Here is a 27,095-nt window from a genome sequence, read left to right as displayed (position 1 = left end):
TTAGGAACAAGAGTTTGAGATGTTTGCCTAGTCACTAAATTGCCATATGTAACTTAACAGGAAAAAAAAGCTGCCTTAATTTTATCACTTATTATTGATGTAAGCCCAGGATGTATTTATACACACACACACACACACACACACACACACACACACACATATTTTTTTTGAGATAGGGAAAACATTACCTCTGCTCTTCTGAGTGTGACTGAGAAACAAGCCCTCGGACCACCGCTGGCTCACACCTTCTTGCACACAGTGGAATTGCTAAGGCTTTTCTTCCCGCCTGGTTGCCATTGACTTATTTGCTTTATCAAATAGGTGTGAAGACCCCAAATCACCTTTGCCTCTCGATTCTCTGGCATTTCTTCTTATAAGTCATCAACAAAGCAGGGACAGGACTGAATGCTGTCCCATGTCCAGGAGCATTTATATCCCCAGAGAAAAAGTCACCCAAGCAATCGAGTACTCGGACCACTTTCTCTCTTCTTTTTTGGTCCTTGGTCACAATTTTTTTTTTTCTATCTGAAACAGATTTTTGTATATAGTGTGAGGTACACAGCTTGAAGTTAACTTGTTTTCACAAGGGTGTCTAATATTAAGTGGTTGTATGTGCTGGGCTGTTTCTTGTGTCTTTTTCTGTTCCTTTCATCTAAAGGTCTATCTTTATACCTCAGTCACGGTTTTTATTACTTCTTTAGTAGTCCCATGACTTTCTCAGGTTCACCTTTTTCTTTTTTTTTTTTTACACAAAACACCTACTTTTGTTGTTGTTGTTGTTTGAGCTTATTAAATATATTCATGTTAGTGGCTGGGTTTTTAGAAACAACTGAGCAGACAGCCTGGTGCCCCCATCCAAAGCACCCACACCCCATCTGGGGTCACAGCCCTTACTAGGAGCAGCCCATATCTGGTGACTGGTCACTTCAGGGACTTCAAGGCCCTGTCTTTTCATCTGACCACCAGAGCTCCCTGGACGGTGGCCACCTCGCAGCCCATCCTCTCTCCTTCTGCCCAATCCAGTTTCAGTCACTTCCCCAGATGAGTTTCACGAGAGCACACACTGACTCACCTCCTGCGTGCAAGTGCACAAGGCACACTCGGTTTCACGGGACCCCACCTGGGGCCCTGGCCTCCAAGCTGCTTTCCCACCTTGACCTCACTTATTCTCCTTACTCTTTGTTCTAAGGAAGGCACAATGCTCCTCTTTTTTTTTTTTTCCCCTAAATATTTTATTTATTATTTGAGAGAGAGAGAGAGACAGCACAAGCTGGGGGGGGGGGCAAAGGGAGAGGGAGAAGCAGACTCCCACTGAGCAGGGAGCCCAACGTGGGGCTCAATCCCAGGACCCTGGGATCATGACCTGAGCTGAAGGCAGACACTTAACCTACTGAGACACCCAGGCTTTCCTAAGGAAGGCACAGTGTTCCTCTTTTTAAAGATGGCTGAATTTACAGTTTTAATAAATTAAAGCCTTAGTTTGGAAAAATCCTGCTTAAATTCTATTTATAAAGTCTCCACTTTGAGACTGAGGGCAGAGTTTAACAGATGACTTTGGTTTAAAACCAAACTCTTTAGCCTGAGGCATAGAAGTCTCATCTCGCTCCCTCACCCAGGACATGCTGTCAGCTCCAGTCTCCTTTGCCAAGCACAGCACGCTCTTCCTATCTGGAGGACCCCTTACTCCCCTGTCTCCGTGTCTCCTCCCGGCAAGCTTTTGGGGACAGCCAGCACTGTGAGGTCTTCCCTGACTTGCATTGATAGGGCTTGTTTCCTTCCCTGGGTCCTCAAAGAACTGTGCACACACATATAGTCAGATACTGTTACAGGTTGAATTGTGTGGCCCCCAAAAGATATGTTGAAATCCTAACCACCATACCTTAGAATGTGACTTTATTTGAAAATAGGGTCTTTACAGACTGACCAAGTTTAAAATGAGGTCATTCGGGTGAGCCCTAATCCAACAGGACTGGTGTCTTTATAAGAAGGTGAATTTTGGACAGAGAGGGAGGCATGCGCACAGGGAGACGGGTCATATGAAGGGGGAGGATTTGAGTGATATGTCTATGGGCCAAGGAATGCCAGAAGATGGCCCACAAACCACTAGGAACTAAAAAGAGGAACATGCAAGTTTCAGAGGGAGCATGGCTCTGCCAGCATCTTGACTGTGGACTTCTAGCCTCCAAAACTGTAAGATGATGACTTTTTGATGTTTTAGGTCACCACACTTGTGGGACTTCATTATGGCAGTCCTAAGAAACTGACACCGACATTTACTAGTTACAACTCAAACACTTGTCCATGTTGGCCTTCCTAGCCTTTCAAGTCCAAGGTCAGAAGCCAAATCTGACATGCAATCTCATCCCCTGCTTTGAGCCCATTGCTTGGCACAGATAGTTGAAGAAAGGACGGATGAGTAAATGAACAGGAGTCAGCTTTCTGGATAACAACCTGGGGTTACAAAGGACAGTGACCCATGGTTAAAAATGTTTGAGAGATCAGGAGCATGGTCTGGATCAGGCCATGGATCCCGCCATGGCTGTGTGGTCTTAACCAGGTCGCCTAACCTCATTTCCTCATCTGTAAAATGGGAAAGTACCCCTTCCATTGGGATTTTGGGTGGGACTAGATAAGATAGAAAGTGGTATAAATAAAAAGAGCAGATATTAAATTATAAGCATGCTAACTGTCCCTTCCTTCCTCTTCTAAGGGGTTTCTGTGCATCACCCAACTCTTGCACCTTTGTAGCATAAACTTGGTGATGGGGAGGGTAAAAGTGAAGAGTCAATCCATTTGGATTTGACTTACACTGAAAGAAGCAGAGAATGACTGAAGGAAGAACAAGAACAGATCTTGAAATGAACAACAAAGGGGAGGAAGAGAAGAGCCTGCATGGGTCAGAATTCAGGAATCCGAAAATGCAAGTAAAGGTATTTCTGGACAGCAGACAACCAAATGGATATTAAGAAATAAGTGTTAGAATTTTAAGAAATTTTGCTATCTTGAAGTTGAAACCCCAGTGATTTCTCTCCTGAAGAGAATAAAATTTTTACTTGATTTTCAATTCTTTTCAGAGGACAGACTAATATTGTTTGGAATGTGACACTGCACTGAGCCTGGCCTCAAGGAAAAAGCAAGCTGGCCAGCTTTATGTGGATTAAAGAGCTTGGCAGAGCGGTTGGCACATAGTAGGTCTTAATAGATGGTGACCATGATCATGATGGGCAGGCAAAGGAGAAGGGAGAGGCATGGGATCAGAAGAGGCAAGCCAACCTGGAGAGTTGGGTTACTGAACTCAGGAAGTCTGTAACTGAGATATAAATTGGAGAGCCTGAACTGGAGTCCAAAGATGCATGGGTCAGAGGCTCCTCAGATCCCCCCTGCCTGAATGGGAACTGGGACCTCCGGAAACCCACCTCCACGGTAATGGCGGAGGGAAGAGAAGGATGCCATGGTTGCCACTATGCCAACAGTGATTGAGCTCTGTACAAGGAGCACAGGTGACTGAAGAAAGTCATTTCTGGAAAAGGGACCTGATTCTTTTTCCAAGCCGAAGCCAGTATTAGCAGCAGCCAGAGGCTGATGTGTGATAAATGAGCCTTGAAGGATGTCAGGTCATGGCCATGAAGAAGTTGGCTGGGAAGAAGTAATACAGAGAAAAATGACTTCCTTCTGCTTGGAGCAAGAAAGCCACGGACCGTTTTACATTTCCAGGGGTGAGAGCTCACTACAGCGGGCTCCTTCCTTTTCCCTGCCTGCTCCATGTAGAGCCGGAAGTAAAGCTCTGGGGAAGTGCACAGAACAGGTCAAAAGGGCAACTAGAGACCTTCTCTTTAAATGACTTGAACAGAACATAAGAGGTGTCTCTGAGCAATGAAAACATTCTGTTAAAAAGAAGACTGTTGGGTCAAATGTTTGGATTTACTAATAAGCCACAAGGGAGGAAGGGCTCTTGGTGCCCAGCTGAGGTCCAGGAGGAGTGAAGAGCGTGACAGGAAAGGACCAGGAGTACTTCATGTACTTCCCCAAAAACATCCCCCTTAAAATGCCTCTTTAAGGAATGATTTACGATTCACGTCTGTGGCATGTAGTGTCACGCAGGTCACTTCAGCATGACTGATGACATTTTACTTCTCACACAGGGGGACGGGCCCCAGGCGTTCACGTCACCGTAATGCCTCATAGCTCACATCCGTGAGTCTCAGCGGGCGCAGCTGGCCCTCGGGCCGGGATGGTTCTGGGCGGTTGTGGTACCATTCATCACCCGTGGCTGCCTCCCAGCGCACGCCTCCCTACCATGGCCCGGACATCCTGACAATGATGACAGTGTGACACTCCAAAAAGGATTCTGTTCCTGAAAACCCTCATGAATGAGATGAATGCCCTTAAAGAGACAAAAGGGAGACAAGATCTCTCTATCTCTCTCTGGCATGTAAGGACGCAGCAAGACAATGGCCTTCCGCAGGTCTGGAAGAGGGCCCTCAGGAGAGCCCAACCACAGGCTTGGACTTCCAGCGTCCAGAACTGTGAGAAATGAAGTTCCAGTTGTTTAAGCCTCCCAGTCTGTGGTATTTTGTTACTGTAGCTAGAGCAGATCAGGACAAACCAGGTACTGAAGACATGACTCAAAATACAAAAAAACCCTGGGCGCCTGGGTGGCTCAGTGGGTTAAGCCGCTGCCTTCGGCTCAGGTCATGATCTCGGAGTCCTGGGATTGAGTCCCGCATCGGGCTCTCTGCTCAGCGGAGAGCCTGCTTCCCTCTCTCTCTCTCTGCCTGCCTCTCCATCTACTTGTGATTTCTCTCTGTCAAATAAATAAATAAAAATCTTTAAAAAAAAATACAGAAAAACCCTGTTGCACCAAGAAACTCACTGTGGACATTTTTTAAGTAGCAAAATCCTCCCAGCGAGCAGCCAGTGGAAATAATTTAAAAGAGCTCTGGAAATAATGGGAGGACCACAGAGGGTTTATTTGCTGGTTTTCAAAATTGTCTAAGGAGGGTCACCTGAGTGGCTCAGATGTTAAGCGTCTGCCTTCAGCTCAGGTCATGATCCCAGAGTCCTGTGTGGGGTTCCCTGCTTGGCAGGAAGGCTGCTTATCCCTCTCCCACACCCCCTGCTTGTGTTCCTGCTCTCGCTGTGTCTCTCTCTGTCAAGTAAATAAATAAAATCTTTAAAAGAATTGTCTAAAGAGCTTGGAAAACTTTTGGAAAATGTTTCCATTGTAATAAAAGGGAGGTCTAAGATATGAAATCACATACAAAGAATGGTAGCAGCTAGAAACTAAAATAAATTCAGAATGAGGTACATCAAAATGTGAACAGTGCTGTCTTGGGGTGAGACATATCAGCATGTCCATACGTATGTTTTTATTCTTCCAGGTTTCCTGTGTTTGAACTTTTGTATGCAATGTAGTGGTTCAGAGGATGGCCTTAGGAGTGTCAGAAACTGTTTCATTTCTGACTCGCTTTGCTACTTTGGACAAATTAATTTCTTTGCTCTGGATTCCCATTTGTAAAATGTAAACATTTTCCTGTCTCTTGGAGTTTTTGTGAGGATTAAACAAGGCAATATATATGAAAAGTTTAGCGTAGTGCCTGTGCATGGTAGTGTTAAATAAAAAGCTATTATTAATATTGGATGAATGTGCATTCACTTTATAAATTGTTGGATTCCATCTGTGAACATTTTGTTGAAAATGTTTGCATTTATGTTCATGAGAGGTGCTGGTCAGTGGCTTTCATTTCATATATATTGTTCGAAAATTCATTATAGAGTTGTAAAAAAAGTCTCTTAAAAAATAAATGTTTTAGTTCCACTATTATAATAGACTTGGTCGTGCAGATTAGGCATAACAAAGTCCTACTTAATTGGTGAGAGCAAACATCATCTTCTAGCCTGAGACAAATGCCGCAGTGTATACCTATGTGCTTGGCACATGCATTACCAAGTGGAGACCTCATGCCCTATGTATAAACTCTTGTAAAATATAAAACTCTAAAATTAAAATGCTGGCTAGACAGTAAATGCCACAGAGCCAGACTGAAGAAGAATGACCAAAATTCACTCAGGGCTTGATGAAAATGAATTTGAATAGGTATTTTGGCTTCTAGATCCTAGAAAGCAGACCTCACTGATGTAGCCACAAAAATATAATGTCCAATTATATAGACACTCAAACGTTGAAATGATGATTAAGCTTATAAATCTTACGCTGGAACTCTGCAGCCGTAGGCAATTTAGAGATCACTTATTTTGTGTATAAATGAAGAAAGTGAGACATAGAGAGGTCAAGAGACTTGCCCAAGATGATACAGGGAAGCCAGCTGAAATTCTATTACCCCTCCTACACATTACTATTTACGAATGCCAATCTTCCTTCTAGTCTACTTCCTACTTGGTCTCTATGTCAAGTGATCTGGAAGATTATGGATCTCATCTGAGTACTCTCTAGGCATTAGTTCATTCGTTCCTTCCTTCATTCATTCCACAAACAATTACTTTGTATTAGGCTCTGTTTAGGCACTGGGGATAAAATGGTGAATAAGGCATAGTCCCTGCTCTTCAAGAGGCTACCTTTCCTTAGGGATGGACAAGAGGCAGTTACTATATAGCCTGTCAAGTGTGGATAGAGGAAATGGGTGCTTTGGGGCCACCTCCAGCCACCTGATGCGCACTCACCGGCTTTCTCTTCTCTTTTGCCCCACCCAGCTGTCTCCTGTCACTCTTTCATAGACCCTTCAACACGCTGAGTATCTCATGAATTCTCAAACCCTGTAACATGACCTCATACCCTGGGGCTCACCACCATCCAAGTGATTTTGATAATCCTCCTTTAGGGAATGAGAGCAAGATGGGTATTCTGCTGGCAGAGGTCCTCTGAGGCTGTGGCCAGTCCCAGTACCCCAAGATTCTAATTCAGTGAATTTGGGATGGGATTTGGAAAACTGGTACTTAAAAACTCCCTTGTGACTCAGATCATCTCTCACGTAGGAAGATCGTGGTAGTGGTTATATAAACCAGACTTCCAGCCCTATTTACAGGACCTCTTGGGCATTTACTGCCACAGACCAAAGACATTACCCCCTGTAGATACCAGATCAATGAGAAACTCTCTCTCCTCTGCTGGAATTTGGAAGTGAGATGTGGAATTCTAGCCAGTAAATCTCTGTTGGCTTTATAACTGGAATCCATCATCCATCCATCCACACATCCATCCATCCATTGTTAAACAACTACACATTAATTAATTCTATTTGGGGAAACAAAAGCAAGTCCCCCTCTCCTGGAGCTTATTTTCTACTGGGGGGGCAGTGTTAAACAAAAAGTACATATAATAATATCTCAGATTCTACTAAGTGCTAAGAAGACAGACAGCAGATACAGGCACCAGAATGAGAGGGGGCTGCTATTTTACCTGGGGATGGCCAGCAAAGCCCTCTTTGATAAAGAGCATTTGAATGATCCCCAAAGGAAATAAGAGAGAGAGAGGGGTGGCCCGAGAAACCATACCACATGGAGCCTCCCTAAGGTGTGCAGCCCCAGAGTGCTTTGCATTTGAGGAACTGTGAAGAGGCGAGGAGGCTGGGGTGAAGAGGCCCGAAGAAAGTGACAGGAGGAAAGGCCTGAGAGAGCGAGGCCAGGTCTTGGCAAACCTTTTCTGTTCAAGTCCAGGTTGTAAATATTTTAGGCTTGAGGGCTACGTGGTCTCTATCGCACCTTCTCAACTCTGCTGTTGTAGCTCAAAAGCTGTAGACACTATGTAAACAAGTGAGTGTGGCTGTGTCCCGATAATACTTTATTTACAAAAATGGGTGGTGGGCCCTATTTGGCCTGCAGGTCGTCACCTGCCAACATCTGTTGTAGGCTGATGTAAGACTATGGATTCTACTATGAGCGAGAAGGTAAAGTTGGAGAGCCCAGGGACTGGACAGTTTAAGGGAGAGCGGTGGGGGGACCCGGTGGCTCAGTTGGTTAAGCACCGGACTCATGATTTTGACTCCGGTCATGATTTCCGGGTTATAAGATCGATTCCCCCATCAGGCTCTGCACTCAGCAGGGAATCTGCTTGACATTCTCTCCCTCCTGCTCTGGTCTCCCCTCCCCCCACACATGCTTTCACTCTCTCTCTCTCTCAAAAAGAAACAAATCTTTAAAGGAGAGCGGTGGGAAAAAAATTAAGGAGAGCAGTGAAGATGGTCTAACTTAGATCTCAAATATATCTCTCTAGCTGAGCGATGTTTTAAAGACTCCCCGCTGTCACTCTTGGCAGAATGGACCACAACGGGCTACGGGCAGAAGCAGACAGGAGCCAAGTGTGTCACTCCAGGTGACAGGTGTTGGGAAGGAAGTGGTCGGAGCCGGATGTGTTTTGATAGCAGGGTTGACAGGACTTCCTGATGGACTAAATACAGAGGGTGAGACAAAGAAAGAATTCAAGAATGACTCTGAGATCTACAGCCCGAGACACGGTCAACTAAGAGAACAGAGTAGCAGTTACAGGGGCTGGGAATGACAGGAAGGGAAGCAGAGTTTGAGGAGGAGATTATGAGTGTGAGCCTCCACACGGGAGTCAGCTGTCTGGGGAGACAGCAAGGAGCCAGGTGGATACTGTGCTGGAGGCACAGGAGGAGGTCATGGAGCTAGTGCTACAAAGTTGGTCCCCAATTTCAAGTTATGTGACTGGGTGAGATCTGGGGGAGGGACAGACCAGCCTGTGGTGTCACATAGCCTGACAGTGTCACAGGAAATATCCCACCAGGGCACAGGCTGGCCACAGGGTGCCCAGAGATTGAGGACCCCGGACAGCAGTGGGGACAGGTGGCATCAGTCCATGTTCTGTGTCATTTCCTGACAACTAGCCTTGCTTCTGCATGGGTGTGCATATGCGTGCTAAGTGCTCTCAGTCAACAACGTACTGTACACATGGGTCAGAGGTACCAGTGACAGACATTATGATCCTACCTGATGCATAAGGTTGAATGATGACCCCCCAAAAGATATGTCCCTGCTCTGCTCCCCAGAACCTGGGAATGGAACCTCATTTGGAAAAGAGGGGCTTTGCAGAGGTACTTAAGTTAAGGATCTCAAGAGGAGACCATTCTAGACTCTCTGGGTGGCTCCTAAATTCAATGACAGGTGTCCTTCTAAAAGGCACACAGTTGAGAAGCACACAGAGAGGAGAGCAGAAGGATAAAGGCCAGAGCAGGCACTGGAGTGCTCTAGCCCCAAGCCAAGGAAGCCTGGAGCCCCAGAATCTCCAATAGGCGAGGGAAGGGTCTGCCTTCGAGTCCCACCAACCCTTTGATATGGGCCTTCCTGCCTCCAGAGAGAGAATACATTTCTGTTGTTTAAAGCCCCCCAGAGTTTGCGGTGATCTGTTGCCTAGGCCCTTGGGAACAAATACAATAGCTCTACAAGTCCCAAGTTCTCAATACACCTAAGGGATAATTTTAAAAGAGGGACTGAAGAACAAAATAACGAAAGTTAGCATTACTTATCACTCTGAGAGCGTTCATTCTGATGCGATAAAAGCCTCTCTCTAACAGGGACATTCAGCAGCACAACTGCAGATTAAAAATAGAAACGTAAGCACAGGCACCTGCCTGCTAATTTGTCGATATAATGAATGTAGGCCTGCGGATAAATACAGAGAGGCTGAGAACTCCGTGTGTTGGCCCGGCGCTCACTTCTGCAGGCATCTGTGGGTGGGGGGGCGGGCCGCCGGTAGGCCTGCTGCACAGGAAATGGGGAGGGGGTGCACAGAGGGGGGGGGCTTGTCCAACTGCCTTCTTTCTTCCTTTTTTTTTTTTTTTTTATAAAAGAGGCAAATTTGTTCTTTCTTCTTCTTCTTCTTTTTTTTTTTTTTTAAGATTTTATTTTTTTATTTGACAGAGAGAGAAAGAGCACAAGCAGGGGGAGTAGTGGAGGGAGAGCAAGTAGCAGGCTCCCTGTCGAGCAGGGAGCCCGATATGGGACTTGATCCTAGGACCCTGGGATCAAGACCTGAACCAAAGGCAGAGGCTTAACCATCTGAGCCACTCAGGTGTCCCCTGCCTTCTTTCTTATAGCACCATGAGTGGCTCTGTGGGAAGCATCTGTGGTCTCCCAGCTGAACTCCTTCCCCTCAGGTTTTCAGGGACAGTCCTCACACGTGACAGGCTCGCCTTGCATGGCTTCATTCCTTCTTCTTAGGGCAACCTTTCTTTGAGAAATGGCAACTTCCCAGGACAGGTAATCATGCCTTCCCTTCCTCTCTCATGTCAACTTTGTGGTCTTGCCTCTAGAGACATCTGAAGGAGGGCAGCAGGGATTGTTCTGGAAACGAAGAACCGAGACCATGAGCTTTCGGCTGCATGGAGCGGCTGGCTCCGTGTGGTAGTCATTGTGGGCTGATGTCACCGAGTGCTGTAGACCACAGACATTTAGGTCTCACAGTTCCAGGGGCTGGAAGTCCAAGATCAAGGTGTGAGCAGATTTGGTTCTTGGTGAGAGCTCTCTTCCTGGTTCGAAGACGGAGGGCAGAATCCTCACATGGTGGGCAGAGCTCTGCCCTCTTCCAGTTCTTGATCTCATCCTGGAGCCCCACCTTCCTGACTTCATCTGAACCTAATCACCTCCCCAGGGCCTCATCTCCTAATATCACCCTGCTGGAGGTAAGGGCTTCCACATATGGATGTGTGGAGGGCAGCGGAGCCCAAACATTCAGTCCACAACACTGCGTGTCTGGTTAAAGGATGGGTTTAAACTTGAAACTAACAAGTGTCAGCGGGGACAATGGGTCTCAATATCTGAAATGTGCCTTTCTGGGAATATTCTTGAATGTATCATATATACGATGACCGCTGTTGGGGTGCCTGGGTGGCTCAGTTGGTTAAGCATCTGCTCAGGGCATGATCCTAGGGTCCTGGGATCAAGCCCCACAGGGGGTTCGCTGCTCAGTGGGGAGCCTGCTTCTCTCTCTGCCTCTGCCCCTCCTCCCCCTGCTTATGTACACACACATTCTCTCCCTCTCAAATAAATAAAATCTTAAAAAAAAATGAGTCCTGGATTTCTAGCAGAGGTCAGTGAGTACAAGTGTGTGCAGAGCAGGCTGCACTTGGGGTTGGATTCTGCCTTGCTCACACACCAGGCAAGAAGCACCACCGGCTGACTCAACAGCCCGGAAGCCTTGCTTTGAAGAGACAAGACTCAGCCGGACCAGGTGCAAAGGGCAGGGCAAAGGTTGCCTCAGGCTCTCTCCTTCCTGGGGATGTCAATGTGAATTCTGAGTAGAGGGACATTTCAGGACAGAACAAGGATGAAACTTGAACATGGCTTTTCAGCAGGATGAAGTCCAGCTGAGGAAGAGGGTTTTGGATGTGGGGTTCTCTTCCCCCCAACACTCTTAAACACACCCCATCACAGACTAGTGCCCAATTCTCTGCTTGAGGCCCTCTTGTGTGAGACACAGAAATCCCAGGATGAGTAGATAGCCCATGAACAGAATGGGTCAGCTGACATCAGCCAGAGAGAGAAAAACACCATGAGCCAGCAAGTCAGGATGTCGGGCAAAGAGAGGAGGGAATATGGCACCTATAAGTAGGTGACCATGTAATTTATCCTCTGAATCATGATGCTCTTAAGATTGGCAGGGGAACGGTCCTTAATCATCTCTGGACAGGGTGTGTAAACCAGGACTATCTGACAAATCAGCATGTAAGGTCAACCTACACAGAAAAGAATGAGGGGGGGGGGAGGAGAATGGGGAAGGGAAGGGGAGAGCAGAGAAGAGAGAGAGAGAGGGAGAGGGAGAGGGAGAATGGGAATGAAGGAGAAGCTATTAAGAGTCAAAGAGAGACGCCCTGTGTGGGCACGTCTGGGTGGCACTCTGCTAAGTTGTTTACGAAGTGTTATCTTAACCTCTTTCCCAGACAAGCAAATTAGCATGTTAGAGAAGGATATAATGATATAAGCCTCCACTTGCAACAGAGATTCAGAGCTCCCAAACAAACACAATTTCCTATGAATATCAAACAAAAGGGAAATGGAAAATCAAGAAGAGCAAAATACATTTCTCATCCAGCACTTGCTCAGTTCCCTTCAACATCTGCCTGATTTCTGTGGGATCCTCGGCCCAAGGGCCAGTGTTCTTTACAGGGCTTTTAACAGCCTGGAGAACACATCACAAGGCAATTACAGTCTCAGAGAAAGCCGTTGAGAATAAGAAGGAAAACATGAAATCAGCAAGTGCCCATGCAGTAACTCCGTTTGGGAGGGGTGTTACCATCTCTGGACTGTGCCAGAGTGATTCTCCGTTGCTTCTCCTGAATCAGACACAGCTAAGTGGGGGGTGTCGGCGTTTCAGACGTGTTCTTATAGAAGGACAAGTGCTTGGCTAGCTGAGCACAGGGAGGCTGGTGTAAGAAGAAGGAGCTGGAAGTAGAAAAACCCTTCAAAGCACAAAGACCCGCTAGGGAAGGAGGGTGCAGGAAGGAGTCGGAGCAGAGGGTAGAGGGGCCCAAGAGTCTCAGGCAGGAAAGCTGGGTCTGGACCTGTATGCAGCTGGAAACAGAGTCCACAAACGGGCCTTGAAGAGCAAGGCTGTTCCTGGACGTCTAGACCAAACTGTTCTGTATTTTATGCTCTCCCAGGCCCTCCTTCTTCCTGTCAGAGCACTTGCCTCTTGTAAAGGTTCATTCATTAGTGTGAGTCAATGTTAAGCTTATTCTGTTTTGAGTATGATGATAACCCCAGGCCATACCCAGCATGGTGCCAGGTACATGGGGAACTCCACAAATATTTGTGGAATGGACCATGACATTATTCGGGATGCTGAATTAATGATCTCACCCATAGCTGGGGCTCCAACCCCCACCCAGAGGCTGACCATACTCAAATGTCCATCTCCATCCCTGTTCTCTCTTCCAGAATTGTGTATCAAGAAGTCTACTCCATGTTTTCAAGTAAAAATGTTAGAGCATCTCCACTGTACTTGACAGGTCCAAAACTGAACTTGTGAACTACCCCCTCTGCAACTGGTTTTTCCTCAAATATTCTTCATCTTAGGGAGTGAGACCCTGTTTGACTGACCAGGGCTGCCCAGTTCTTGACACCTCCCTCCTCTTCATTCCTGCATCTCCAGTCCATCAGCAAAACCTTTCATTTACACCTCCCAAATTCTCTGGATTATAATCATTCTGTCCATTGATCATGATGGTTAGGAGAACAGGCTCTGAAGGTGGGGTGACTGGGTTTGAATATAGCTTCCACTACGTACTAGCAATTTGATGAACTACTTGGCACCTTGTTTCCTTAAATACAAGCTGGAGATAATTTAGTATGTGCTTCCTAGAGTCCTTTTGAGAAGTCACTGACATAGTACATGTGATGTGCTTTCAAAAGTTCTAGCTGCTATCACTACCACCATTCATCATCACCACCACCACCATCATCATCATTATCATTACCACCACCATCATCATCATCAGTCCTCTCTGTCACCACCACCCTCACCATTGATACCATCACCACCATCATCATCAATCCTCCCTGTCACCAGCACCATCACCATCAATACCATCATCACTGTCATCATCAACCCTCACTGTCATCACCACCATCACCATCAATGCCATCACCACCATCATCATCAGTCCTCACCATCACCACCATCATCACCATCAATATCATCATCACTATCATCATTATCACTATCAACACTACCGTCACCACCACCACTGTCATCATCAATCCTATCATCTCCATTATCATTACCACCACCCTCCTCACCACCAATCTCAGCACCAATACTATTACAAACATCACCACCACTACCAACACTATCATCACCATCACCACCACCATCATCGTCATCATTACCACCACCGTCATCATCAATCCTCACCATCACCACCACCCTCACCATTGATACCATCACCACTATCATCATCAATCCTCACTGTCACCACCACCATCATCATCACTATCAACACTACCATCACCGCCATCACTGTCATCATCAATCCTATCATCTCCATTATCATTGTCACCACCATTATCATCAATCCTCACCCTCACCACCACTCTCAGCACTAATACTATCACAAACATCACAACCACTATCAACACTACCTTCATCACCACCACCATCATCATTGTCATTACCACCACCATCATCATCAGTCCTCACCATCACCACCACCCTCACCATTGATACCATCACCACCACCATCATAAATCCTCATTGTCACCAGCACCATCAATATCACTGTCACCGTCATCACCATCAACACATCATCGCTAAGATCATCATTATCATTACCTTCATGTCTAAGTTACCATCATCTCTTATCTGGATCACCACAACAGCCACCTAACATCTCTCCACAATCATTCTAGCCTTCTTCTAAACTATTTTCCACTCTGTAGCTCAAGTGATCTTTTAAAAATGCAGTCTCATGTCACTCATATGTTTAAACTATGTCACTGGCTTCCCACAAAAGATGGGATAAAACCAAAAATTTTTAGCTTAGTTTAAATAGCCAACTTTGGCATCTCTTGGTTATCTACCTATATATTCCTTTGCTGTTCCCTCTGCCGCTAACACTGTTCCTCTTGCCTTCTCTTCTTTCCTTCCCTTTATGATCAAAACCTCTCTGGAGTGTTGGTTATACTCTCCATCTCCACTGTCCAACCAACTTTACAATGGCTTCTGTCCCCCTCCCCCATCTTTTCACTGAAATTGTTCAGCAAAAGATCATGGCACCTGTTACTGAAGCCAATGAACCTATTTTTAGCCTTATCTCACTTGACCTTTCTGAGTGTCTGACACTACTAACCACCCTTACCTCAAAATTTCCTCTGCCGTTGTGTCGCTGCCTATTCTCTTGGTTCTTTTCATCTTTCCCTGGATAATTCTTCTTTTTCTTTCATCCGCCCCTTTTTCTCTATCATCCTTTTAGAAGATGCTTTCCCAGGGTTTCCAAACTGCAACTCCTTTTCATTTGCTCTATTCATGCTTCTATGGGTGATCCCATCCATTCACATGGTATCCATTGTATAATGGCTCCAAATCCTTCTCACTGGGTCCTTCCTCCCTTCTGAGCTCCAGGCTTATGCGCCTCCAAGGTGGTGTTTCACAAACACTTCAAACACAACACTTGTAAAGCTGAAATCTCACAACGCCCTTCCTGTCTCTGTTGGTATCTCAGTGAGTGGCCCCAAACCCAGACAGTTACCCCAGCAAAAGCTTGAGTCATTCTTGTCTCCTTCCTTTCTCTCCCTCCCTACCTCCAGTTAATCATCAAATTCTCTTAACTCTGCCTCCTTAGATGCACTCAGATGTGTTGACTTGTCTTTGTTCCAATGCCACTCCCTTAGTTCAGGCCCTCATCATTTCCCGCCTGCACTATGGCCACAGCTCCCTAATCCATCTCCTGTCTCCAGCCTTTCCTCTCTCCTGCCCTTTCTGTACAGCTATCAGAGTTTAGGGAAAACAGAGTCTTGAATGATTTTCCAGAGGACTAGTGGTCCACCTTTCAAAAGAAGGGTTTCTTAGGCAAATAAGAAACGGCTTAGTTCTGAAAACATCCCCTTTGTAGCCCTTTCTTAGTGATCCCCCACACATATCAGCATATTTAAGGCTCTGAGAAGTCTTGTCATAAAGGATCTGTATGGAATTGTTTAAGCACGTATTTCCCAAACTCCTTGACCCTAAAACCCATTCTCCTGGACATGCTTCTTAATATCTTGCAGAACATTATATACTGTTTGAAAACTCCAGTCTGATCATCTTACTGCTCTATTTGAAAATAGGACAGATATGTGGTTAAACACTAATGGAAGACAATTTGAACTTTATTCTATGAGCAATGAAAAATCCTTGGAGATTCCTAAGTGGGGAAATGACCCAGCATTCAGGCAATCAATAGATTTCAATGATCCAGCTCCTACGATCAGCTAGGTGCTTCTCACCTCTAACCCTTACAACATGGCTACGGGTGGGCATAATCCCCAAGTGAGGGGACTGAAGCCAGGGTGGTCAAATATTGGTCTTACAGTCATGTAGCCAATGAGGGTAGAGCAGTATCCAGCTCAAGGTCTAGGTGACTCTAGAGCCATGGCTGTTTGCCTGCAGGACAGATAGGAAGTAGGAAAGTCTAAGGCTTGGACATAAATTCTTAGAAGGCTATCATTTCTTTTTTTGTTCTTCTTCACCTTTGTTCTCATGCCCAGATAATGCCTTGAGTATAGCCATTCTTCCTAAGCTTGGGTCTCATTGCCTTTTCTGGAGGCCCACTGTATTTTTTCCCCCTTATGCATTGAGCAAGTCATCAGTTCCAGAAAAGCCTCTCTCCTGCTTAAAAACTATGTCTTTCCCAAGTGCCTGTCCAGGGCCAAATTTCTTAACTTAATCTTCTAGGCCTTCTCCTATCTGCCCTCAACGTTCCCTTCTGACCTTGACGTTGAGGCTTCTCTAAATATTACTCATATTACCCCACCTGAACTACTCAGCATTTAAGCAGCCTCCCTTCTTTTGTTCCTGCTGTTCCCCCCTCTTGGAAAGGACCTATCCTTTAGGGTCCCTTCACACTGTAATTCCGTTGAACAACTCCTGATCTGGACCAAGCGCATGCTCGCAGGTTTTTAGCAGAAAAGGTCAGGGAGGTGCCACCAAACTTGGAAAGCAGGTTAACTTCTGAAAATGAAACTAGTAAAACCCACAGTGGATGGCATCAGCTATCTGTGAAGATGATACACTCGAAGTCAGTCTCAAGAAGAAGAGAGCTAAGAAGATATGAAAACACCTCCCTGGAAGGGAGGAAGAAGGTGTCCAGAGCTCACCCTCAGGGCACAACTCTACCTACACATCTGGAACCATAAGATACACAAATAAGACCCTTATCAAATCAGTGACAGGAAACAGAGGGAGTAACCAAACCATGATCAATTGTGATGACCGGCCAAGGCGGTGACATAACCAACAACATTCTGCTCTGGTGTACTGAATGAAGCCCAGCATGCACTCTAATAGATGGAAGACGGCTAAGGAGACAAATGGACAGGTGGAGAGGCTGCTGCCAGCACCAACTAGAAGAGACACTCACTCAGTTTGAGGAATACTGACTTTTGGGACAGGGGAAGGATCGGTGATGAAGGGATTGGAAATGGTTCATCCAGCTTTCTCAAATGTGGTGAGTTTTCCCAAAAGTCCCCTCCTTCTTTGTCCAAATGAAAAAGCCACCCTTTGAAATCCAGTTTGGGTTTCTTGGACATCATCAGAAAGGGATACTCTGGGCAGTGGAAAAGGATATCCTCATTGTATCTATCTCATGGGGCTGTTGGGAGGAGTCAAGGAGGTAATGTGTGCTGAGGGATGGATCTAGGCTATACAGAGTAATTGTTCAAGAAGTGTTTAAAATCAATCAGTATAGCAGCGCCTGGGCAGCTCAGTCGGTTAAGCGTCTGCCTTCAGCTCAGGTCATGATCTCAGGGTCCTGGGATTGAGCCCCATGTTGGACTCCCTGCTCTACAGGGAGTCTGCTTGTCTCTCTCCCTCTGTTCCTCCCTCCCACCCATGCTCTCTCTCTCTCTCAAATAAATAATAATAAAAATAATCAGTGTATTGTAACTCTGCTTTTAATGGCAAGCTCTTACACAACTGCTTAAAGTGAACTGGCTTCCTGGTGTCTGGGTGCTGGGATGATACTGACCACCCAAACCTACAAAACAGATTCCATAGTCTTGGACGAGAAAAAGGCAATGGAAGTATTGCCTCATAAAGGACTTGGCGACCATCCACCTGGTCTAGGGCATCTCTAGTTCATTATCATCTTCCCACCTCCTTTCTCTAAGTACCAAGCACATGTCTTACAGCATTTTTTGCGCTGTTTTCCATGCAATGACTTGTATTTATCTCGAATCCCAATTCTATCAGAGCATATACTCCTTGAGGGTGAAGGCTCTTTCATCCCTCATGGAGCTCCAAAGGCCATAAATCTTTAATGAGATGAAATGAATTGAATCCAAGACAAAGCAAATGATCTGGGGTTCACATGAAGCCCCTAAAATCTGTCCCTCCCCCCACCCTCTAGGAGGTTGGTTGCAGAGCCCTGGAGAGGAGGCCTGGCCCAGCAGGCTGAGAACACCTTCCCAGGAGTCCCCAGCCCAGGGAGGGGCTACAGGAGAACCTGGTGGGCTGAAGGAGGGCTGCTCAGCTGCCCAGGAAGGAGAGGGAGAGACAAACACATGAAGAGAGCAGGTCCTGCCTGCCACACTCACCTGGATCTCTGTCTGCACAGTGCATTTAACCAGTTTAAAGTTCTTCCCAGGGTTGAAGCTGTTGCTGTAGAAGCAGACCTTGAGGATCCGCACGTCTTCCTTTTCCACATCTACCGGCACCACCACCATGGGCTCTGGGGGGCCTTCAGGCCGACGTAACGTGCCCACCTTCACTCGGCTCAGGGGCTCGGACACCCCAGACATCCTCTCGGGCGGCAGCTAGGACCGGCACATCGCAGTCCTGTGGAGACAGCAGAGAGATAGCCCAGAAATGAGTCCGAGGAGGCCCACATGCCTCGTGCCCCAGGGACGGCTCCCACTGAGCTCCAGGACCTAGCAAACCACATATCCCCCCATTCTCAAAAACTCCCCTTCAAGGCATCCAGCTTTATGGACTGGGAGAAGCAGAAACACAAAGGAGCAGTTCGTATAAACATCCGGGTCTGAAACCCGGCCCTCGAGCTCCCAGGCTGTGAGCTTTCTCTTCTAGAAGCCCCCTCTCTCCATCACATTTCTCCTCCCACACTGGGCTCCGAGGCAAGAGGCCCACACTTTGCAAAGGCAGCTGTGAGAGGGGGCGGCCGCAGCATGGTTCCAAGGCACAGCTGAGCAGAAAAAGTGAAGAGTTAGACACTAGAAAATAGCAGGAGAGAAACAGGGACAAGGGAAGAAGCAGAAGGGGAGAATGGGTGGCCTGGAGGGAGCTGGAACAGACAAGGCAGGAAAGGGCCCAGGTGGGGGGCCAGTCCATCAGCTGATGGTTTTGTCTGCCCCCACCTGCCGCTGCCAGCCCTAACTTTTGGGTAGGAGGCCTCAGTCACACAGGAACTCATCATATGGCACATTGTTCATGGTGCACAGGAGAATTCGAGAAGAACAGCACTCTCACAGCCCAGTTGGGAGGTCTTTCTGCCAGGTGGGAGAGGGCTGGGCTGGGCCCCTAGAACACCCAGCCCAGTTTGGATGACAGTTTGATCGACACTCACATAGACTCTAAGAATCCCAGGAGACTTCAGTTCTCCTTGAGTCTCCACAAATTGGGTCCCGTCTTCTTGATCCAACACAACCCCATTTACTTCCCACTGGTCTGAAGCAGGAGCACCCCAAGGAAACAGCAGGAAGTTTTATCTGATGACTTGTGGTGTCAACCTTGGCTCCACTAGAACCCCCTGGGAAGCTTTTAAGAAAGCATAAATCTAGGCCCTGTGCCAAGAGATGGCCTCTGACTTGGCCTATGGGGAGGCTTGGTATTGGTATTTTTAAGTTTCCAAGGATTTTTCTAACATACAGCCATGGCCTGGGGGCCACCTTTCTAGGCTAACCTTATCTCTCATTCTGAGTCCATTCTTACAGGAAAATGATCTCCTTTCTTCTTCTTTTTTTTTTTTTATAAACATATATTTTTATCCCCAGGGGTACAGGTCTGTGAATCACCAGGTTTACACACTTCACAGCACTCACCAAAGCACATACCCTCCCCAATGTCCATAATCCCACCTCCTTCTCCCATACCCCCTCCCCCCAGCAACCCTCAGTTTGTTTTGTGAGATTAAGAGTCACTTATGGTTTGTCTCCCTCCCAATCCCATCTTGTTTCATTGATTCTTCTCGTACCCACTTAAGCCCCCATGTTGCATCACCACTTCCTCATATCAGGGAGATCATATGATAGTTGTCTTTCTCTGCTTGACTTATTTCGCTAAGCATGATACGCTCTAGTTCCATCCATGTTGTCGCAAATGGCAAGATTTCATTTCTTTTGATGGCTGCATAGTATTCCATTGTGTATATATACCACATCTTCTTGATCCATTCATCTGTTGATGGACATCTAGGTTCTTTCCATAGTTTGGCTATTGTGGACATTGCTGCTATAAACATTCGAGTACACGTGCCCCTTTGGATCACTACGTTTGTATCTTTAGGGTAAATACCCAATAGTGCAATTGCTGGGTCATAGGGCAGTTCTATTTTCAACATTTTGAGGAACCTCCATGCTGTTTTCCAGAGTGGCTGCACCAGCTTGCATTCCCACCAACAGTGTAGGAGGGTTCCCCTTTCTCCGCATCCTCGCCAGCATCTGTCATTTCCTGACTTGTTTATTTTAGCCATTCTGACTGGTGTGAGGTGATATCTCATTGTGGTTTTGATTTGCATTTCCCTGATGCCGAGTGATATGGAGCACTTTTTCATGTGTCTGTTGGTCATCTGGATGTCTTCTTTGCAGAAATGTCTGTTCATGTCCTCTGCCCATTTCTTGATTGGATTATTTGTAAATGATCTCCTTTCTAACAAGAGGCTCAGATTCTAGGGGCCACTGTTAGACCAGGAGTTGGGAGCAAAAAGGATGGAACTGGCTATTATAGAGGCAAATATTTTAGAAGTGGAACCAAAGTTACGTTTACCCATTCACACTGTGCTGGACACTAGAAGGGAAGATGGAGACAGTCATTGGCCTAAAGGAGCTGTTCCTTTTCTAGAAGCAGTATGTATTAAGAGGGCAAGAAGGAAATGCTGTGAGGGCCAGGGAAGGAGCAAGCCCCTTCCATCAGGGGCAGGCAGACAAGGGGCACAGCACCAGTCTGAGTCCAGAATTTGGGACAAGACAGATGGAGAAAAGAATATCTAGCTTGCTTTAGTTTAGAGGCTAATATGTATATTCTAGAAGCATCCATGCCATTTTCCCATAAATATCACCTGAACATGTCCCGTGCGCCAATACTCTGCTATGTGCTGAGCGCTTACCTCAGTTTCCCCACACCTTCAAAAAGGAGTCTAGAGGAAAGAGCTTGAGAAGCAAGCCCAGGAAGCCCAGCGAGGGAGGGGGAGATGTGTGATGGGGAAGGGAAGACAGCCTAAGGAGGGGTATCAATAGACTTATTGCTTGGGCAGCTATAGGGCCATCCTGCTGGGAACTCTGGGAATCAGGATGTGCTGCGTGCCAGGGTATTTACACAGCCCCTCTTACAGCCACCATTCCCAGCACTACGCACAAAGGCAGACTGGACTCAGGAGCCAGGGAAAGTCCTCAGGCACAAAGATGATGATTCTGGTAGGTAGAAATAAGCAGGAGAATATTGGAATGTTAAGGCCCCAAGGGTAATGGATGGGACAATGACAGATCTGCTATAGGATATGAATGAAGATGAGGGTAGGGTGTCTTACTCCTAAATAGTATACACTCCGGTGTAGAGATAGGCATGCATGCACACACACACACACACACACACACACACTCGTGTGTGTGTGTGGGCATTGCACCAGTCATACACATAAATTGGTCCCAGATTTAGGAATTGCTGTGTCTATTGAGCCAAGGGTCCATGACCCCTGGGGATATGTTGGTATAAACTAGTTTTCAGGCAGGGGATTCATGAAACAGTTTTATAAACAGGTGTTGGGGTAGGAAGGAAATGGAGTAGCACATGACATCTGTCCCCATATATCAGATGGAAGTCACAGGGCCCATCATTCCAAAGGCATGTAGAAACCAGGGGCACAATCGGTGTTGTCATGCTGACCAGCGGGGATGTGGACTCAGAGCTGGGAAGAAGAGCTATGCCCACATCTATAGGTTACATCACATGGCTTCTGGGCATCCATGATGAAGGGGATGGGGTGAAATGCTGCCCACCCAGACTGCGTTCTCATCCGAAGGTGAGCACACACGGGACGCCCCACACACACTGGGGAAGAGTTTGAAAGAGAAGAGTTAAGTAGAAATGACATGTCAATAAAAGTTAAAAGATCTGGGGCAACCCAAGAGCCCTCATCTGCCCAAATTCTGTGTGCCATTGGCTGAAGTTAGGAGTGAAGCAGGTAAGCCCTTTCTGGCAGGCAGAGCAAGGGACAGAGATAGAGCAGGTGAGTTAAAAATCTTTGCTGGGGACAGAGACCAGGGCCAAGTCTGGCAGGGGGAAAGGAATTAGGTCCCCATGGTACTTTCAGCAGCTTCAGCTGGTGGCACCACGAAACGTGGCGCTTTCAGATTTGAGCAGCCAAGAGGATGTAAGCACGTGATGAGGACACGGAGCGAGAGGAACTCTCGTTCATTGTTGGTGCAAACTTTGGAAGACAGTTGGACGGTTTCTTACAAAACGAGACATATTCTTACCATACGATCCAGCAATAGTGCTCCTTCGTATTTACCCAAAGGAGCTGAAAACTTATGTCCACACAAAAACCTACACATGGATGTTTATAGCAGCTTTATTCATAACACCAAAACTTAGAAGCAACCAAGATGTCCTTCAGTAGGTGAATGGGTAAATAATCTGTGGTACATCCAGACGACAGAATATTATTCAGTGCTAAAAAGATATGCTCTATCAAGCCACGAAAAGACGGGGAGGAAACTTAAATGCATCTAACTGAAAGAAGCCAATCTGAAAAGGCAACACACGATATGGTTCCAACTACATGACATTCCGGAAAAACTACAGAGACGGTAGAAATATCAGTGGTTTCCAAGCACTGGGGGGGGGGGGGGGGGGGAAGAAGTGACAAATAGGCAGAGCACAGAGGACTTTTAGGGCACTGTAATTGCTCCCTATATAATATTATACTGATGGATACCTGTCATTACACATTTGTCCAAATTCATGGAGGGTATAACATCAAGACTGAACACTAACGTTAACTATGGATTCTGGGTGATAGCGATGTGAAATGTAGGTTCATAGTAAATATACCACTCTGATGGGGGGAGGTGTCCCAGTGTGGGGGGGCATGCATGTGGGCGGGTGGGAGTATATGGGAAAGCTCCAGACTTTCCTCTGGATTTTGCTGTGAACAGAACACTGAGCCAAAAAATAAAGTCTATTAAGAAAAAAAAATAACATAATAAAAAATAATAATTAAAAAAAAAAAGAAAAAAATGTAATGAGAAACCACAGTGGGATCATCGATCCCCTCTCCAGCCCACTCAGGAACTCAGGAGCCAGCACCCACCTCTACCCTGGGCAAATAAAGCATTCATAATCTACGTCAGGTAGAGAACAGCCCAGCCAAACTGATGCATTGGCCATTGTCAACATGCCTGGCAGACGCTGGTTTCTTATCTTCATCAGTTTTTCTAGGCCCTTGGTTCGGGGACCATTATTCCTAGTGGTCAACATGACCAACTCCAGTTGAAATATTTTTGCAAAACCATTTTGCTCACTCAGGATCTACTTTTTTTTCTTTTTTCTTTTTTTATTTTTTATTTTTTTTTAAGATTTTATTTATTTATTTATTTGACAGAGAGAAATCACAAGTAGACGGAGAGGCAGGCAGAGAGAGAGAGAGAGAGGGAAGCAGGCTTCCCCGCTGAGCAGAGAGCCCAATGCGGGACTCGATCCCAGGACCCTGAGATCATGACCTGAGCCGAAGGCAGCGGCTTAACCCATTGAGCCACCCAGGCGCACTTTTTTTTTTTTTCTTTTTTAAAGATTTATTTATTTCCTTTAGAGAGAGAGAGAAAAAGTGCATGTGTGGGGGTGGGGGTGGGGAGAGCAGAAAGAGAGAGAGACTCTTAAGCAGGTTCCATGCTGAGTGTGGAGCCCAACAGAAGGCTCGATCTCATGACCCTGAGATGACAACATGAGTCAAAGCCAATTGTTGGTTGCTTAATGAACTGCACCACCCAGGCACCCCAGCTAGACTTCCACCTTCAGCCTGAGGTAAGACCTGTAGATCTGTCTTTAATCCTTTGCAGCAGTAACCTCTGGCTATTTATTCCAAAAACCTAAGTGCTTTGTACCACCATCCTTGGAGATGGGCAGGGATGAGTATGCCCATTATACAGATGAGAAAACAAGGTTTAAGCCATCTGGTCAAGGATTCCTGCTTGTCGAGTAGTCAGCTTGGATCCCAGAGCAGATCTGAATCCAAGTGCCAAGTTTTTCCCACTTTCCCATCTGCCTTCAAAGAAGGTGGTATCTCTTGATACTACTGACATAGACTCTGCGGAAGGAGGAAAATGTCAACTTGGCATTGACTGTCCCCAGTCTGTGAAGAATCCTAAGATCTTCTGGTTTAGGGAGTGTGACTCTCTCCATGCTAAGACTTGGTCATGGGAGGGAGGGTGCTGGTGGGGAGGGATTCATGTGTTTGATTAAAAGATGAGGGCCCACCAAAGACAAGGGCCCAGAAAGGTAGGCTGTTGGATACATAGCAACTTCCTCAAGGGCACTCCCAAACTCCCACCTGTCAGCACTGGTCTGCCATGGACTGCCAAGGGATTCCCCTCCCCCCAACTCTCTGGAGCAGAGTAACTGAAAGGTGTGATGTAAGGAGTACACAGCCCTTGACCTCACTCACAGGCTTCTCTCACTGTCCCTCTGCCAGCTCATTTTCTGACTAGCTCTAAAACCTTGGGCCAGTTACTTAACCTCTGTTGGCCTCATCTGCCTCACCTATAAAATAGGGGTAATGATACTTGCCCTGTTTTCCTTATAGAAGGTTTGTGAGGATGAAGGGCAAAAATGCAAGTGAAAATTCATTGTAAGCAATAAAGCTGAACACCAACAAAAGGCTTTATCATCATGGTTAGCACTTGCTTATTTTCCAAAATCTTGTCTGACCATCTATAGTCCCCATATCTTGTGCCCCCTGCCAGTGGCCCTCTGGAGGAGGGGGTGGGGCAGGGGAAGGTCGGATTTGCAGCATTTGCCAATTTCTGTGGTGTAAATGTTCCCACTATGGCTGATTTCAAACTGCCAACACCCATCACTGAACACAGAGACAGGCGGATAGGGGAACAATCTGCTGCCTCTAGCTCCTCTTTCTGACAACAGAACTTGTCTGTTTCTCCATATTTTGCTGGATGACTTGATTTTCTCATCACTGGCTTGTCTCTGTATTTTGATGATCCCTAAATCTTTTGACTCTCAACCTGTGAGTCAAGTGTACTGCCCCTTTTTCCAGTCAAGACCATGACTCCTAGCCCAGGGATCCCTCCCTACATCCCAGCATGCACCAGCCCCTTCGAACAGTGTCAGAGGAGAGAAGGTCTCACAGCGCCAGTGGAAATCCTGGCCCTGAGCCATCGTGGGCTCCAGCTTGCTTCCCAATCCAGGTCTGCCCAAGTCCAAATCAAAGAACAACAAACACAAGGAAATGGGCTTAAATTAAAACAGGAAGAGTTTTGATTGGCTATAAGAATGTCTCAGCCAAAACCTGGAAAGGGTAATAAGGGAGGTTGTACAATCTCGGAGTCCCTGAGGTCTTCAGGAAGAAAATAAATGACACTCTTCCTGAATGGCAAGATGTTCACCTGCTGAAAGGAGGGGGCCCTAAAACAGAATTAAGGCCCATTCGGATCCTCTGGGTTACCACTGGGCCTAGGGCTGGGTTCCCGGCAGAGGAAGATTACAGGGTCACGGGCGTCGACATCACAGAAAAGTACAATCTTGCACTTGAAGACAATGTCGGGTAATGTTATGTCTTAACGGAACACATCCTTTGTGTCAGGAATTTGCGTAAGCAATTGCCAAAGACAAGGTGGCTGGTGATGTGTCCTGCCACCATGCTTAGGGGCTCGTGCCGAGTTCTGCCATCAACCGGCTCTGAGGCCTAGAGACATCGGGCCAGGCGGGTCAGAGCTCCCCAACAGCGGCTGGTATGTGGATGATGGCGTCTGATATTTTCCAGTGACTGCGGCAAAATGGGAAAAATACAGACGCTACAGGGAATTTGTCATTAAGCTCAATGTATTCTTTTTGAAGGGCAGGCTTTTACTCTAACATTATGTCTTTCGACCTTGGTTGGTTTTCCAGCACTCATTTGTTTATCAAGCGACAATGACTGTCTTTGGCAAATGACCTTGAAGCTGGGCCTCTGGGAGAGTCAGATGTGGAAGCGGAGGTGGGCATCCTGGGCATAAAACACACTGTCTCGAGGGCTGAAAGTTCCACCCATGATCTGAGGGAGCCTGGGGAGGGACCATTACTCAGAGAGGTGGCACTGTCAGGGAGAAGGTGCGCTCACCTGAGTGACGAGGTCAGTCACCTGACTCATCAAACCCAGGTTTCAAACCGTGTCCTCGGGCTGCCCTGTCACGTAAGTCTGGGGCCTTCCCCACCGTGCGCTTCAGGGTCAGGCAACGTGGTGGCCTTCAAGCCTCGGCCGCTGACTGTTCGTGTGACCTGGACAAGTTCACCGTGCTAAGCTTCAGGTTCCTCTCTCAGGAGACTGGGGCTAACATTATCTAGCCTGCAGATTTTTCTGGAGAATCAGAGATTACTTCTGTAAACTCCCTGGCACATGTATTTTTTAAGTGCCTGTGACTTGGCAGAAGAAAGAACCAGGAACTCCCTACCAGTCCCTACTTGCCAAACATTAGACCGGCCCAGTGAGTCCGGGATTGGCTCCTTCCGTCCCCGCTTCTCTGATGCCACCTTTGGGCCCACACCCACCTTCCTCCACCCGCCTGCCCACCGGGAAAGCTCAGCCCTATCTCCCACTCTGGACACACACAGACACAGGGCCATCATCTGTCCTGAGAATATCACAGAAGCATGGAAGGAAGCCTCACGCGAGACAGCCACAATATAAGCCCTTTGGATCTAGCAGAAGCCGGCATGTCACGAGACACGCGCTTTATTTCCACTCTGTCTCTGACTCACTTCCTCTTGCCGTTTCCACACCAACGAAATGGGGAACACATGCCTTTCCTCTGCAAAGGCCTGCTGGGAGCAGCCACTTAACTAATTGGCAGTGACTGCCGTCTCAGGGAGCCAGGCCCGTGTTTCTGGGCGAGCTGTGCCCTGCTGGGGTCACGCGGTGTACCCCACCCCCCAGCCCAAGCCTTCTCAGCCCCAGTTCCCATAGGGCCAGCATGGTGCCCGCCCCAGG

At 46.9% G+C, this 27,095-nt stretch overlaps 1 protein-coding gene across 4 annotated transcripts in view; it reads right to left on the bottom strand.

The window, feature by feature from the left end:
• The window catches only part of PTK2B (protein tyrosine kinase 2 beta), a 123,027-nt gene that overhangs the window by 38,814 nt on the left and 57,118 nt on the right, over positions 1–27,095 (bottom strand). For all 4 annotated transcript variants that reach the window (XM_059176410.1, XM_059176405.1, XM_059176412.1 and 1 more), the window contains one exon: positions 18,262–18,502. In XM_059176410.1, the coding sequence (XP_059032393.1) occupies positions 18,262–18,465 (204 nt within the window). In that variant the 5' untranslated portion in view covers positions 18,466–18,502. The remainder of the gene's footprint in view (positions 1–18,261; positions 18,503–27,095) is intronic.

The sequence above is a fragment of the Mustela lutreola genome, chromosome 1 (assembly GCF_030435805.1).
Source record: "Mustela lutreola isolate mMusLut2 chromosome 1, mMusLut2.pri, whole genome shotgun sequence".
NCBI lineage: Eukaryota > Metazoa > Chordata > Mammalia > Carnivora > Mustelidae > Mustela > Mustela lutreola.
Note: the sequence above shows the minus strand (reverse complement) of the source record. Positions and strands in the feature narration are given on the sequence as shown.